This window comes from Haplochromis burtoni, unplaced genomic scaffold (genome assembly GCF_018398535.1).
Source record: "Haplochromis burtoni strain Fernald_Lab_line unplaced genomic scaffold, NCSU_Asbu1 Contig_85, whole genome shotgun sequence".
Taxonomy (NCBI): domain Eukaryota; kingdom Metazoa; phylum Chordata; class Actinopteri; order Cichliformes; family Cichlidae; genus Haplochromis; species Haplochromis burtoni.
Genome location: NW_024582446.1, coordinates 854,371 through 868,981, shown reverse-complemented (window position 1 = coordinate 868,981; position 14,611 = coordinate 854,371). Strand labels below are relative to the sequence as shown.

The following is a 14,611-nucleotide window of genomic DNA, read 5'->3' as shown; positions in this document are numbered from 1 at the left end:
CCTTCAGCAGAACAACAGCACACACCGCTCGGCTACATCCACATGGATAACTGTGCCATGAAAAAGTAATGACAATTAAAACATGCAAAGCTCCATTAGTGGTGTCAGTGTTGATTTAGCACAAATGGTCACATCATTATCTGTCAGCAGCACAGAAAGCAGAGACACACACACAAAAAGGCTCGAATAAAAATAAAAACTGTAACAAATCCTTTCTGAACTATTTGGAGCGCTGCCTCCAGAGGGTTTTAGAGAGGAGAGGACAATTACAGTGCATCCCTGCGACGTGCACAGAGTTTTGCCGTATCACTTCACATCGGGAGACCTTGAGAGGGGACGCAGCCCACATGGATGCTCCCGGCCATTTAGGAAGCATGGGAGGACAACGGGGGAGGGAAGATGGGAGGGGAGTGTGTGAGGGAGGGAAGCTGTTGTTTGCATGCACCCCACTGAGCTGTCTCCAGATGAACAGTTCAACAAGCTCAATATGACATAAGTGCTCTGTAAAAATAAAAAAAAAGCCTTCGGCCCTCTTTGGGAAACTAAGTTCTGTTTAATCCCATAAACTCAGTTATGGGTTTTGTAGAGCAGCAGAAAATTATAATTTTAACCTGATTACTGACTCATGATCTGGTTACATCTGTGATTTTAATATTCGAGTATTGAGATACATATAAGAGTTTCTCTTTGCTGGTCTCAGAGTTGATTTACAATGTAATAAAAATTTGGAGCTTTTGCATTTATATCACAGAAAGTCTGCGTAGCAAATTACACTGAACAAAAAAAAAGAAAGAAAAAAAATCAATCACATCAATTAAAAGTAATGAGATATCTATTGCAGATCCAATTAAAATTAATAGAGCCCTCTGGACATTTCATAGTCCCACAGTTGTTGAGTGGTTAACTAGAATTTACATTTCAGATGAAGACAAAAAGGACACCTGGGGTCAAAAATTACTAAGGAAGAAATTTAAAGTGTAACTGAGGGTAGGAAATCTGGAGGGTGACTAAGACCAGATGGCTGTATAATAATAATAATAATAATAATAATAATAATAATAATAATAATAATAATAATAATAATAATAATAATAATAATTTAGTGTCACCACTGATGATTTTAGAGGCACTTCACTTTGAGAATATGAGGCCACTAAGCCTGCTGAATTATGACCTTCAAATATTATTTAAAGAACACGTGATTTAACACCATGAATTGCTGATGGAGAGCAGAATAAATTTGTAAATGTAAGTCAGGGGTTTCATACACTTGAGAGTACTTAATAATAGAGAGCTCAAATAGAGCGGTTTGCTGCTACATACAGGTTATTGGATACGCTTCAATGTGCTTGCTCTGGAACCTTTTACCACAACACTTCCTGTAGCTTTTTGATTTCCTAGTAAATAAATATGGAAATAATATAACATATAGTTGCTGGAAGGGATGCACTTTTATTCTGGAGAGACCACTCACATAAGGAGGTATGTCACCGAGGACAGCGCTGTTTTGATTTGCAGTGATCCGAACCATAACATTGCATAAGAGAGCCTAGCTAGACACCCTAGCTCTACGGGTCATAGGTTTGGGTTTTCCATTTTCTTTTTGATCTTCTAGTTAACACGAGACAAAGATAGCATTTCTTTTTAAGTCCAAAAGTTTTCTTGGCTCTCTTGTTTCAAAAATAAGACGTCAAAATAAGGCGAGCTCAAACTCAGTCACAGAAAGGAGCAGGAATCGGGACACGCCTCCTTTGATTACTTACTAATATGGAATATGTTGTTATTTGTGTTAAAGCTATTGAGATGTTTGTCTGCGCCGTGTTCAACGACACGCCAACAGTAACATCAACTGAGATCTGGTGGACTCACCAGGAAAAAGAAGACTGGAGCACCAAAATCCATGATTTTATGAAACTGAGCTGGAAGACGGTTTATTGGTCATCAATTCAGTTTTTGATTAATATTTCATTTTAACATTATTTATGTAGTTCAGCTTAAAAATCTGTGAAGCTAGTGTGAAATGCAAACGTATCACAGTTTGTAAACTGATCAATCAAAGCTATTCGAAAGCATTAATGTTGGATGGAAGTGAAACATGAACATTTAAGTCCAGCTTATAAATATAAATCTGGCTGTACTAATAATTTGTGATACAGGCTGAGTATAACCTTACTGTTCAGCTGTTCGTCGCCCTGCTGTTGCCATGCTATTAAATATTAAGTGTAAGTGCAGCAGTCATACTGTATGTCCAACTTCTTTCACTTCGCTTTCATTTTTTTTCCACTGGACTGCAGCTGCGTCTTGTCACGCCTGCATTTTGTCCCTTATCCAGCCTCCCGCCTGCTATCAGTGCAACCTTACTAAACACTCCTCTGTTTCACATGCTTTTACTTTGTAATTTCTCGTCCACTCTTTGACTCCAGCGAAAGCCCGATGACTTATTCATGCTGATGGAGTTTCCCTGTATAAAGCTTGATCCGTCTTTTCCCACAGTCAGCTCTTATTGAGTTTGGCCCAAAGGTCTTAGAGCACCCCGTTACATGACTGAGTCATGTCACTGCCAGCTCAACCTGTCCCGCAGCTATCATACTGTGCTTTATTAACAAGACTAACCAACACTTACCTCCTATTATCACATGTTTGTACCACCAAAAACATCTCTAAATGTTGGATTGGGCTAAAAGCAGGCTATACTTTGGCAGATATATTCTAGGATAGAGAGAAGCAGTCAGAGATAGGATCTAGGTGAGTAGGTTGAATCAAGCAATCAGTCTCAATGCAAAAATAAGCTTTTTTTAAGTAGATATATAGCTGGTTAAACAATGTCTATGTGAGATTTGGTACATCTACTAAAGCTTGACCTTTCAACCAGATTTTACCCTAAATATCTGAGCACTACACTACTACAGATGTCTTCTAGACATCTAACTGACTAAAACATTTTGCTTACTGGGCAAGTGGATTGTCTGAGTCTTCATTACATGTACTTGGCAACTGCTGAGCATCATATTAATGCATATTTGATGCTCCCAGGGTTTCTTGATGCGTTCTCACTCAAAGGTATTTAGAGCAGCTGCAAAAGAAGCAAGTGAACTGTAAAGCCTGGCTCAAGCTTAAAGAAGACATTAAAAAATAATCTGAGAATCAATCCAATGGTGAGATTGTATTTATAATTAGAAAACAGCAGAGGATTAAGGGCTTGGAGAGAGGTGCATACACCACTGGTGAAAACTAAAAGGGTTAAAGGTCAGTCAAACAACTCAAAGACTGCTTCTTGTAACCTCGGCGGCAGACATACTTGACAACAGCGAGCATGTGTACATTTCAAAAGTAAACCAATAAACGTGAAACACAAATCTTAGTCTGCCCAACGGCAGTCTTGGCCATATCTCCCTAATAGCAGGTAAATAGGAAGTAAATAAAATATCATGGCGGATCAATACACATCTCAAGACACATCCCTGATTTGGGGAGGCTTCAAAACTTTGCTGCTTCACGTATCAGTTGCCTCTGCAGTCTGCAGAATCAGTCAATACTTGAAATCTAGCAGAGGCAGGGGGAAAAAAAGCATTTCCCCTCTCTGTTCCTGCATCGTCTCCTCCATTTTCTTCCACTCACTAATGCACTCCTGTCATCGGGGAGTTGGAGAGCATAGTGCAAGCTAACAAAAATCCACTGTGACGGCAGACCTCTCTTTTAAAACCTTAATAACACGAGCAGGGAGAAGGTAAAACCATCAGAGAAATTGATTGTTTTTTAACACCACCAACGCAAGTCATTCAGGGGAAAAGGAGGTTAGGAACGAAACGCACTCATACTTTATACTTAGGAAGAGTTTATAAGTGGAAAGGGCCGTACGGAGAATAGGTGGCACAATGACGGATATGTTTCTTGTTTATAAATAAAAAAACAGGGCACATAAGAATGCGTAACAGTAGCCAGCCATGAATGGCTTTGGAGGGAAAAACATCACAACCTTTTTAGGAGTTTGCCTATGAATTATTCAAAGTCAAGTCAGTGAACAATTGGGGCAGAGCCACAGCTTCCTGGAAATAAATAAATTACAACCAAATACATTTAATAAAATGGCAACTGCTATGAAGTTTGCACTTACTTGCTGCTGCCTTTTTCCAGTTCTTACAACAGGATGACAAACTAGCCTCACACTTACTCAACTCGCAGCTCGACCTCCCTGCCATCTCACCCCGGCCTAACAAGAAACCCAAGTTGGGTAAGTGAGGGGCATAATTGGAAAAGTGTCTGTGAGGCATAAGAGGGTGAACAAACACACACACAAACACACACGCACAGCTCTGCCACCAGGACCCTGTACCTTGCAGCTGCCTGAAGCGCCCGTCCAGGATGGAGTTGAAGCAGATGTTAGAGGTGCTGTAACTCAGCCAGCGAGCTCGCTTCATACTCTTGGCCGAGGAGGAAGAGGAGGAGGACGAGAGGAGGAGGGGGGTGGGGGCAGGGGTAACATGGGGGCGAGAGGGCCGCTGACGTCTGGAAGTGCAGGAGGAGGACGAGGAGGAAGATGAGGAGAAAAGGGACAGCCCCGTGGGCGCCACGCCAAGCGGGACATGCAGGATGGTGCCGTTCTTTTCCGGGTGGTGCTCCGGCTGCTGCTGCTGCTTGCAGGTGCTTCCCCCTGATGGCTTCCTGCTCTCGGGTCTCTGGGCCCTGTGGACCGGCGGCGTGCTCCTGCTCCGGCTGCTGCTCACGCTGACCCGCACAGGTGCTTCCTTTTCAGGTGGCATGTAAGAGCGACTGGAAGCCTCCTTGGCCCCTCCGCTGCTGCTCCGAATGGCTGTAGTCTCCCTGCTGCTGGCCTTCACGCTGATCTTGACCTCTCTGAGCCGGGGTTGGCTTATAGGGGCAGTGCGCAGCAGGCACGGGCTGCTCATCTTGACCCCCAAACAACAACAACAGGAACACACACCGCCTCTGGAGCCAGCAGAGGAGCTTGGCACACCACGTCTCTCTTCTTCCCAGTCTCTTGGCTCTCTGTCCTCCTTTCCAGATCCCTCTCACGTTCACTCCTGCTCCCTCCCTCCCTCCCTCCCTCCTCTTCCTCCTTCCACTTTTTCACTCTCCTCACTGCTGCCGTGGTGATGCTCTGCCTCCACTCTCAGGCAACACCAGAGCTCAGGCAGCCTTCAGTTCAGATCTGAGTGGTTTCTCCAGCTCCAGCCGCGCATACACTATGTTTCAATACATCCACGTGTTCCCACAAACCCCCTCCTCCCCATACCCAACACTCCCACAAAGTCGTGACATCGCTGAATGTTAACTGTACACATGGAGAGGTCGTTTTTTTTGAGCCAATAAACCATCACGAAACTGAAGCGTATCTTAAAGAAACGTGTCTTTTCTAAGCCAAAGTAAGACGCAGTGTAAACTAGTGCATATTCAGTACGGCCTGTATGTTCTTTGATGGCTTGCTGAGAGCATATTTCTGAGCTCACAAGCTGTAAATCAGCAGCGGGTGTCATTCACAGCCTCTCTCATCTCTTGCTTCTCTTATCACTTTCCTCCCTCCTTCACTCTCTCTCTCTTTCTCTGACAGGAAACACTTATTGCATTACAGCAGCAGCACTCTAACACAACATCACCAGCACCCACACAGAAGCCTTCATCACTTAAAGAGACAGCAGGAAAAGTAGTGCTTCTTTATAAACACAAAAAACAAAAAAAACAACAATCCTGGAAAGGCGGAAAAAAACCCATACTGGAAACCCAAAATATCAGCCGGCATCAAACCTGTGGAGTTTGTTTTGTCCATCCAGAGTATCAAATATTGAAAACTACTAAGATATGGGAGTTACTGAATCTAAGTTCAAATCACAATTTTGGTACTATTTATGACAAGTAAAAAATTTTCCACAGATCCACCGATGTACTGACATGTGCCTGTCGGCAAAAAAAGATGGCTTTGATGAGAGCGCTTGATGTTCATCGGCAAAACTGCTACTTTAATTGTTGTTATCCAGCCGAAATTTACAGAGAATTTTCTGTTTTTTGTCTGGCGCCTTCACTGCTTGAAGCAAATGGTTGTAAAATTGTTTGTAAATTTTGTAAAAGGAGGAAATTGGGTTAGACTAATGAGCCGCAGCAGTGAGAGAAGCAGCATTAACATGATTGAACATGATGACGGTAAAGCAGCTAAGTGACACCAGTCATCTGTGTCTGCAACATAATTCTCCCTAAAGCGGTTTTCCTTGTTGGTCGGTGAGCCCAGTTTTTCCACACTGGACTCAAATTGTATACCCACCCATAACGGCCTCACAGGAAACCATGCATTCACGCATAATAGATATCACACAGAATGTAAGAGCTAGTGTGTGCTTACACAAAATCCAGTCACAAGTTGAAGTTGTCAGCTTTTGTGTCAGTGATCAACTACATTGATCTGTATTGTAAAAGCCATTCTATTAAATATTTATTTTCTTATTATAGTGGGTCAGATTGCTAACTCTCCAAATAGCCCTCAGTTTGCTGAGATAAAAGGATCCTTTTAAATGTCTTTAAGCATATTTTTTGCTTTTATATCCTGCAGATGTTTTGGTTCAGCCGCTGCTGCCTTTGTATGACCGCCTGAAGTAGTAAATATTGGACTTGTGTTGGTCAGGTGGATCCAAAGATGACACAGGGAAAAGCTAATGTTGCTCAGTGTCTGCTGGGTGTCATTGCCCACTAACAGGTTTGTCATTTAAACTGTATGTGGTGATGATGTGTTAAATACTAGTGTATTTGACAACATTTAACATTTAAAAAATGCTTTTGTTCAAAGTTCATTGAGGACTACGTTTCAGTGTCAGCATCATTACAATCTCTTTAAATATCTTAAGCCCTTCCAGAAGTCTGAACTCCACAGAGATTAATTTGTGTCCTATCATCTCTCTTGTGCACCGACCATGGTGTTGACCCTCCATCACTCCCCTTTTGTGATTCGCTTCCTGCTACCACAGGAACACTGCTATTTAAAAACTCAGAGCAGCAGGCCCACAGGTGGGTCACAGCTTACCAGCTTAGCCAGAAATCCCAAAGATCTATGCTATGGGAGCAAGAGAGACAGGGCAGCTGTCCAGATCGATCAGACACTGGACATTCAGGGAATGTGCAAGTGATCCCAGTTATTTGCAGAGGGTGTGGAGCAGTGTCAGGGCTCAGCTGCTGGTTGGGTGTAACTGTTAGATTCATCCATACACAACCAACCCTGGAGAGTGCTAGCAAAAGCCGTGGAGTAAACTCAAAGCTGACCTGCGGTGGGAGTTTTGTAATTTTTGTAACAGAAATCTGAGTGAAGGTCACAGTTTTATTCAACCCAACTAAAGTTAAACAGGTGCTCACCCTTTACAGCTCATCCTCTGTGCCCTTCTCTTTCGCTTTTAAAAAGACTGTCATCTCGAAAATCTGTCACCGAGGACGCAGCCTGTTTACTATGCAGGCACTCACCTGCGAGGGCCTTGATGCGCGAGCGCTCAAACAGCCTGGCAGAGCTGTTGTCATTGTCTAGTTCCTCATCAGAGAGGTCAAAGCGGGTGTTGATGTGGCTGTACTGCTGCGTGATCTCCACATTGTCAAAATCTGTGGTGGAAGTCATGGCGGCAGCCAGGGTGACGAGCGGGCGGGGGGACGGCTGGCGGCGTCCTCAGGTGGTCTGGGTGAAGAGGGAGATGAGCAGATGGAAAAAGCGGCAGGATGAACCCGGAATGCTGAAGGCGGCCTAAAACAGAGGGCAAATACACAGAGCATGATTAATAGAAAAAATGACAGACTGTAGGGTTTACTTTCTTTAATATTTTCCGCAAATTGTGAGAATTTAGTGCTTTTACAGTTAATTGTATATCATTGGGCTGTTGGCTGCAGAATGTAACGTTAATTTAGGGACAATATAAAGGCAATTTTCCAATCCAATAGTCTAAAAGATGTCAAAATATTATCTGCATCACAACCAGTGATGATATTTACAGTTAGTTGCCATCCAACTATTGATAAATTCTACTTTTATTCTCTGCAGTTCATTTTTTTGGAGAGGAGTTTAAGTTTCAATCTATACGAGGCTGTATCTATAACTGACACCAGAATTTAATTTGGGGCATTGGTGTGGTATCAGCTGCAGTTTTAGGATATTTTTACACAAAAATCAAATGTATGGCAGCTTTCAAGCTGCCCACATGAGTTTGTGCCCCCTCCTCACAGTCTCCATTTTGTACGTGTGACTTTGGTCAACTGTCACAGCGCCGTGTGTCTGTGTATTCTTCGTGTGGAATGGCGGGTTGAAGGGCAACCACTCAGATAGCTCTATCTGGGTGCAGCATAGCTCTCTTATCATGCCACACGGGGGGAGGGGAACCCCTCTGTACTGCAGAAACGTGACGAAACCGCCTTCTTTTGAATGATGCCGCTCACGTAGTTCGAAGTACGAACGTGTTTGTGTTTGCGTCTTTTTGTTGGTGAGAATAGTCATGTGAGCTGAAGTGAGGCGGGGAGTCTAACTTAGGTTAATACTCCATTAGATGAAGCATGGGGGTACAGAACATGCCAAAGTCCCCCTTTACAGCACAAATTAAGGGCGCATGCATTTTGCTTTTACTAACATTAGAGCTTTAAATGATGGATTACAGATAAAGGCTATAATCTGTAATCTGATGATAATAATTGTAGTTTTTGATGTGATTCTAAAGTTCACTAAAAACAGTAGATGGACTCCATCTCTACGAGATTATCTTCACTACTGGCATTGTGTTATTATAAGTGTAATACTTTTAATAGTTTACCTGCACAGTGCTCAGTATTTCATGATATTCAGTACTTTGCATCTTTATAATTAGTTCAATATTACTTTAAAAGGTGACAAACATATATATTAAAAAAACTTAAATTGTCTCTACTGTAAGTATTTTATTTTACTAAATGTACTTTGACACAAATTACAAACTACAGAGGTTTGTTTGTTCAGTCCATTCAGAGAAGAGGCCCTCAGTGATGCGCAGTGATGGCATCCTACAGGTGTCCCTCCTCCTCCTGCTCAGTATCAGTCCTCAGCAGAGGGCTGTTATCAGCACAGGGATGCTCCACCCACCACTAGGGATCCCCTTATCACCTCGTGCACAACCTGGCCCGGCATGACTGCACGACGCACTTCTACTGCACAAACCTTCTCTAACACGGCGCACAAATTCATATTCACAAACTGTCACAAAGCTGTGAGAATCTAATCGTGTTTGGGGATTGACCGACTGCTCCATTTAGCTGCTGAACACAAATCCAAACATGTTTATACACAGTGATGCTGCAGTCAGTTCCATTTGGAGACATGCTGAACTCCTTATTATAGAAGGTCCAGTGACACAAAGGTCACAAGTTCTCTGCCTGCCACAGCATGTGTGTCTCAATAGCAAGGTGTCCTCTCGTGGTGTCCTTGAGTGAGAGGGAACACTCTAATCTACCTGCTTGCTCACAGAAGGTCACCCTGGAAAATGTTTTAAATATTTAAAAAATACAAATACACAGATGGAAACTTTATTATGCATAAAAGGCATGTGTGCACTGTTGCACTTCTTTTTCATTTTTCTAAAGTGATTTCATTCTGTTTAAAGTTATTTTTACCCATCATATCACTAAATTACTGAGTTTAAATATGACGGAAAATTGACATAGTTAAGTTCTGACGCCTCTACTAATAAAGCTTAATTTGATTCAATCTTTTTGTTTGGCTGATTGTGGATAGATTTCTATCACCTACAGTAGATAAAGACCCCAGAACATGTTCCTGTTGTATATAAATCATTCTCGTGACTGCACGCTGTGAGTTGGTGGGTAAGAGGTGCTGGATAATCTCTCCAAAGCAGTAAAATGTCAAGAGGGATGATAAGAATGTCAGCTGGAATTCCTTCAGATCCCCACATGTTGCATGACCTGGGTGCGTGTAAGTATATGCAACATGAGCTTGGACTTTTGTGGAAACAGCTCTGCATATAATGCCAGCAGAGGATCTTGGAAAAAATATTTAAAGGTGTGAATGAAAGTTTTACCTTTATGCTTGGCCGAAATTAGTTGGTAACCTACCTCTTACTGCACTTACTGGACCCCCTTTTTTAAAATAGCACAACTACACTGTGAACAAGTATGTCCAATGCAAACATCAAATCAGCACTTGAGTTGAATTACAACTCTGCAGACCATTTTTCCAGCTGTAAGTAAACGTTACGCTGGTGCTTGCTCTGCACTCTGAGCAGAACAAAACATTAGCTGGCCATGCATTATTCTGAGCAGCACAGAGTCAGATGGAGAGGATGAAATAAGAGATGGGTGTGGTCGAGATGTGTGACCTACAGTGTGTTTGTGAAACTGTAGCGGCAGGAGCAACTGGACTGAGGAGAGGTAGGCCTGCGGTCCAGCTGAGAGTAAATCTGAGACATAAACACCAAGCACTCAGAGATCAATATGGAGTAAAGAACAATTACTTGCTTTTTTATATATAAGAATGAATACCGAAACCAAGACTAGAAAGGATATCAATCCATAAAACATAAGCTAAAAGAAGAAGCTCATTTCTTGTGGTCAGTGTTGTTTGGACTTCAACAGCACTGAGTGTGATCCTGCAAGAGGTTAAGATGAATCGATAATAAACTATTCCTGGAGTGTGTTTACACTGAAGTCCCTGCCTGGCCAGACAGAGCCACACATGCTCACTTGTCCTTTTAAGGGGAATAAAGCTGAACTTTCTTTGAGCAGGAAATGTGCCATATCTTTGCCTTTCAAAGGGCAGCAGACTGCTTTCAATCAAAGGTGGAAAAGGCTTTGCAAGGTGCTTTAACAAAGGGAAAACTAGCTAATATGCTACAGTGGAATGTTTTCAAGCTTTGGCAAACATAAGCGATGGAATGTAACGAAATACATATTTCTGGCGCTTTTCTTGGGTCACTTTTATAAAAATAACGACAGGCGTAAGAACCATGATGCAACTTTAGAGTGATCTCTCCTAATATATTGGACGTGAAACTAATATGACATCAATAGCATTACCTACATTAAAGCACCGGTATTAATATGACAGGAAGCCCACTGGAGACACCTTCTGAGTACTTGTACTTCGGAAATGTCTAAGCACACGTTTCAGTAGCATTGTGCTCCTTTAAGTGACGGAAGTATACTTGAAGTATAGCAGACTACTTTTGAGCTAAGTGTTGCTACTTTTAGATTGTTAAATTATCTGAATAGTTCCGCAATACCTACTGGAAAGCGCAGTTTTGTGCGCAATCGCGCGCAATGGCCTATTTCTGCGCAAATTTATAGACGCACGCCACCCTGGCTGTTTTACAGTAAAAGAAAACAAATTAATAACTTGGGAATTTGTATATAGCTTTATTAAAACAATGTTTAGCGGTTTTATCAGTGAATATTATAACAATGATAAATCATCCAGAGCTTTTACGTTATTATTAAACATGACAGCCCGGATCAACAGGTACTTTGGAGGAAACTTAACCAACAAACAACTGCGAACAGTAGTCTAAATAAATGAACACGGCTCCGTTACTATTTGCACAAAGATCATTAATTTAATTTTGCAATGGCACATTAGTTTTGCCTTCAGTTTACACTTACTTGCTTCTGGTTTTTCTTCTGTCCGAAAGTGTTTATCTTTAGTCTTCTTCCTGCCAGTAAACCAGTTATAATCCCATTGACTCAGTGGGGGTCCTGGTCAGAGCGCACAGAGGTCTCCACAGCTCGAGGTGGGCACAGTCCTACACTGGGGACTAGGGAAAGGGGCTGAAGGCGCCGCGCGCTCCACGGTCATTCCTGAAAGCCAGGCGAGTGACCCACCCTGCAGAGTTAAAAATAAAGTTGGCGCATCCAGTACATGATCTGTGCGCGCAGGGGACGGACATTCCTGACAAGGGCTGGTGACTCTAAATGGCAGAGACACTTCTGATGTCCTGTGCAACGCCTCCTACCCCCACCTCAGTGCACTCCACCCCGCCCAGAAAGGGCTCTAATCGCGCACACGGCAACCACCCACCTACCTATCGAGACCCTTTCAGAAATGTCACCTCCAAGGTAGAGAAGAGAGGCCAGGACATGGAGAGTGGACACACCTGTGTGATGAAGTCCGAGTCAGAAGAAATGACATCAAAAAAGGAATAAAGCTCATTTGGAAACCATTTAAGCGATATAACTGCACCGATATAATCTTATTAGAAACTTAATTAAAGATATAGTGCAACACAATGTTTCTAACCCAGAAGCACACGGAGAAATCTGTTTGTTTTTTTAATATCACCTTTCAGTACAACAATATCCAAAAAGAATTTCAGTCAGCACTAAAGGTAAATGTTCTGCTTGCTACATACAAGGTAACTAAAACTGAACACACAAGAGGTTTTGATGCAACAGTTTCTGTGTCATAAAAAAAACAAACAAATGATTTGAAAAATGGCTAATAACAACTTATTAGCAACAAGAAGTATGGCGCTTATAATAAAATACATACATATCACACCAGAAAAACATAAATATATATATTTCTTAAGAAATAAAAAATATGCTATAAAAAAAACCCAAGAAATTATTACAAAAAGCTGTACGGAGGTTTGTTTTACTGACAATATTAAAATTGCAATCTGTAAGTCAAACTTTTGAGTTAGGCATCTCAAAATTCTGACAAGTTAAAATCTTGCAATTAATTTTTCCTGCTAAAGTTTTTATTTTCCTTCAACCTTCCATACAGCTCCTACTGCATTTTTCACTTGTCTCTTTTTCTTTGGTGCCTCAGGGAACAGGTTTAGTTGAACTTTCAGAGTCAACATTGTCTTTTAATGACTCCGCATAACATGGCTTCATATCCAAATACACAAGACCCGGAATGTCTGAGAGCAGTCTGGCCTTTTCTCATCTTAGTTAAAAGAACTGTACACATTAAAACAACAACCTTTTTACAATCCTCTTCAATTTTACTAAATGCATAAAAGGTTTTGTGCAAGCAGCCACAAACACAGCACTCCGAAAAACAGCTACATAACACATTCAACAGCATTTCAAACAGAAGGCAAGAGAAACTAAATAAATAACAGGCTTCAGAAACAAGTGGGAGGGGAAGACCTTAAAAACTCACCTCATGCAGAATCGGGGTACTGAAAACTATGAGAGCTTAACCCTGGAGCTGGATAATAGTCTCATCAACACGTTGCATGTTTGACATGAAGGCATGAACCATCAAGTTCTGGTTCAAAACTGATCTGCCCTCGTGCCCTTAAGAGTTGATAATAGTCAAAAGGTTCCCAACTTTCCTCTTCCTTGTTTTGCTACAAAACTTTTTTTCCCCTCGTGTTTTTTTGCAGTGAGCTGATTAACATTTGCAGCTACAAAACAACTCCTTACCATTCCTCCAGGTTTGCCTACATGGTGCTACTATAAAATACAGTATATAGCTTACATATCTTTCTTTTCCATTTGTGAGAATTGCTAAGAGATATTTGAAAGTCATATTCTGCTGAATTAATCTTATTGAATATGTGAGGAAATGCTGTAGGCACACAAATGTAGCGGGAAAAGGACTAAAGAGAAGTTTGTGAAAATTGTCTTATTTTGTTCTGTCTATCACTACACCGTGTTTTTTTTATGTGCATCTGCGAGGAAGCAGTCAAAGATGTACACTGGTGGATTTAAAACATTAACAGAGCTGGCTGCATCTGTCAGTCAACATATAAAAGAAAGTAAACAGACAAAAATGTCACTGAGGAGGTACAATGCCTGCTATTTATCAGGGGGATATAAGATTTAGAGGGGAAACTTAAGTGGTCTCAACCTGAAAGCACCTAAAAGCAACTGGCAATAACTGTAATGCCAAGTCATTCATTTAAACACATCTCATCTTTGGTAAAACAGTCTTGAAAATATTCATGTGCATGCACAAATATAGAAAAACACCAATATTTTACAAAAATACCTTCATTAAGAAAAAAAAAAAGCTGCTTCAACTTTGTGTCTGGATATAAAACGTAACAGTGCCCTTAAAAAAAATCAAGTAAATAACATTTCAGGTGCAAATTCAAAAGACAGACCGACTCCGTGATGGAGAGGATCTAAGTGCTCGCTGCTAATGATGCGTCTTTGCGCGTCCCGTCAATTTACGAAGAAAGGAAAACATCAAGATCGGCGATGACGGCTGCCTGTCGTCTGGCAACAGTGTTCACGAGACGGTGAGGAAAAGATGGAGTTCCTAGGTCCAGCTGAAAATAAACAGAAGAGGAAACGGAGATAACAAATGACATCCATGTAGTACAGCCTGCAAATTACACTCACCAGACACTTTGTTAGGTGCACCGTGCTAATTATGAGCTGGACCCCATTTTCTTTGTGGAAAGAGTCAACAAGGTACTGAAAACATTCTTCAGAGATTTTTGGTTCACATTGACATGAGAGCCACGCCTCACACAGTTGCTGCAGATTTGTTAGCTGCACATCCAGTGAAACAGCCATTAGAAGATGGGGACACACTGCGATCATAAAGGCATTGATACAATCGGTACCAAGGCCTCCTGAAGTACGTCAAGGAAATAGTCCCCACACCATTACACCACCAGCCCAAACCACTGATACA

The 14,611-nt window shown here is 41.7% G+C and overlaps 2 protein-coding genes across 2 annotated transcripts in view; both read right to left on the bottom strand.

The window, feature by feature from the left end:
* Positions 1-11,874, bottom strand: part of sptb (spectrin, beta, erythrocytic) — a 43,099-nt gene extending 31,225 nt beyond the window's left edge. Inside the window, exons 1-2 of the mRNA XM_005926013.3 lie at positions 11,617-11,874; positions 7,459-7,729 (exon numbers count right to left, since the gene is read on the bottom strand). Of these exons, the coding sequence (XP_005926075.1) occupies positions 7,459-7,606 (148 nt within the window). The 5' untranslated portion in view covers positions 7,607-7,729; positions 11,617-11,874. The remainder of the gene's footprint in view (positions 1-7,458; positions 7,730-11,616) is intronic.
* Positions 11,875-13,967: 2,093 nt separating this feature from the next.
* Positions 13,968-14,611, bottom strand: part of stard9 (StAR-related lipid transfer (START) domain containing 9) — a 36,956-nt gene continuing 36,312 nt past the window's right edge. Inside the window, exon 32 of the mRNA XM_005926014.3 lies at positions 13,968-14,240. Coding sequence (XP_005926076.1) covers positions 14,139-14,240 — 102 coding nt within the window. The 3' untranslated portion in view covers positions 13,968-14,138. The remainder of the gene's footprint in view (positions 14,241-14,611) is intronic.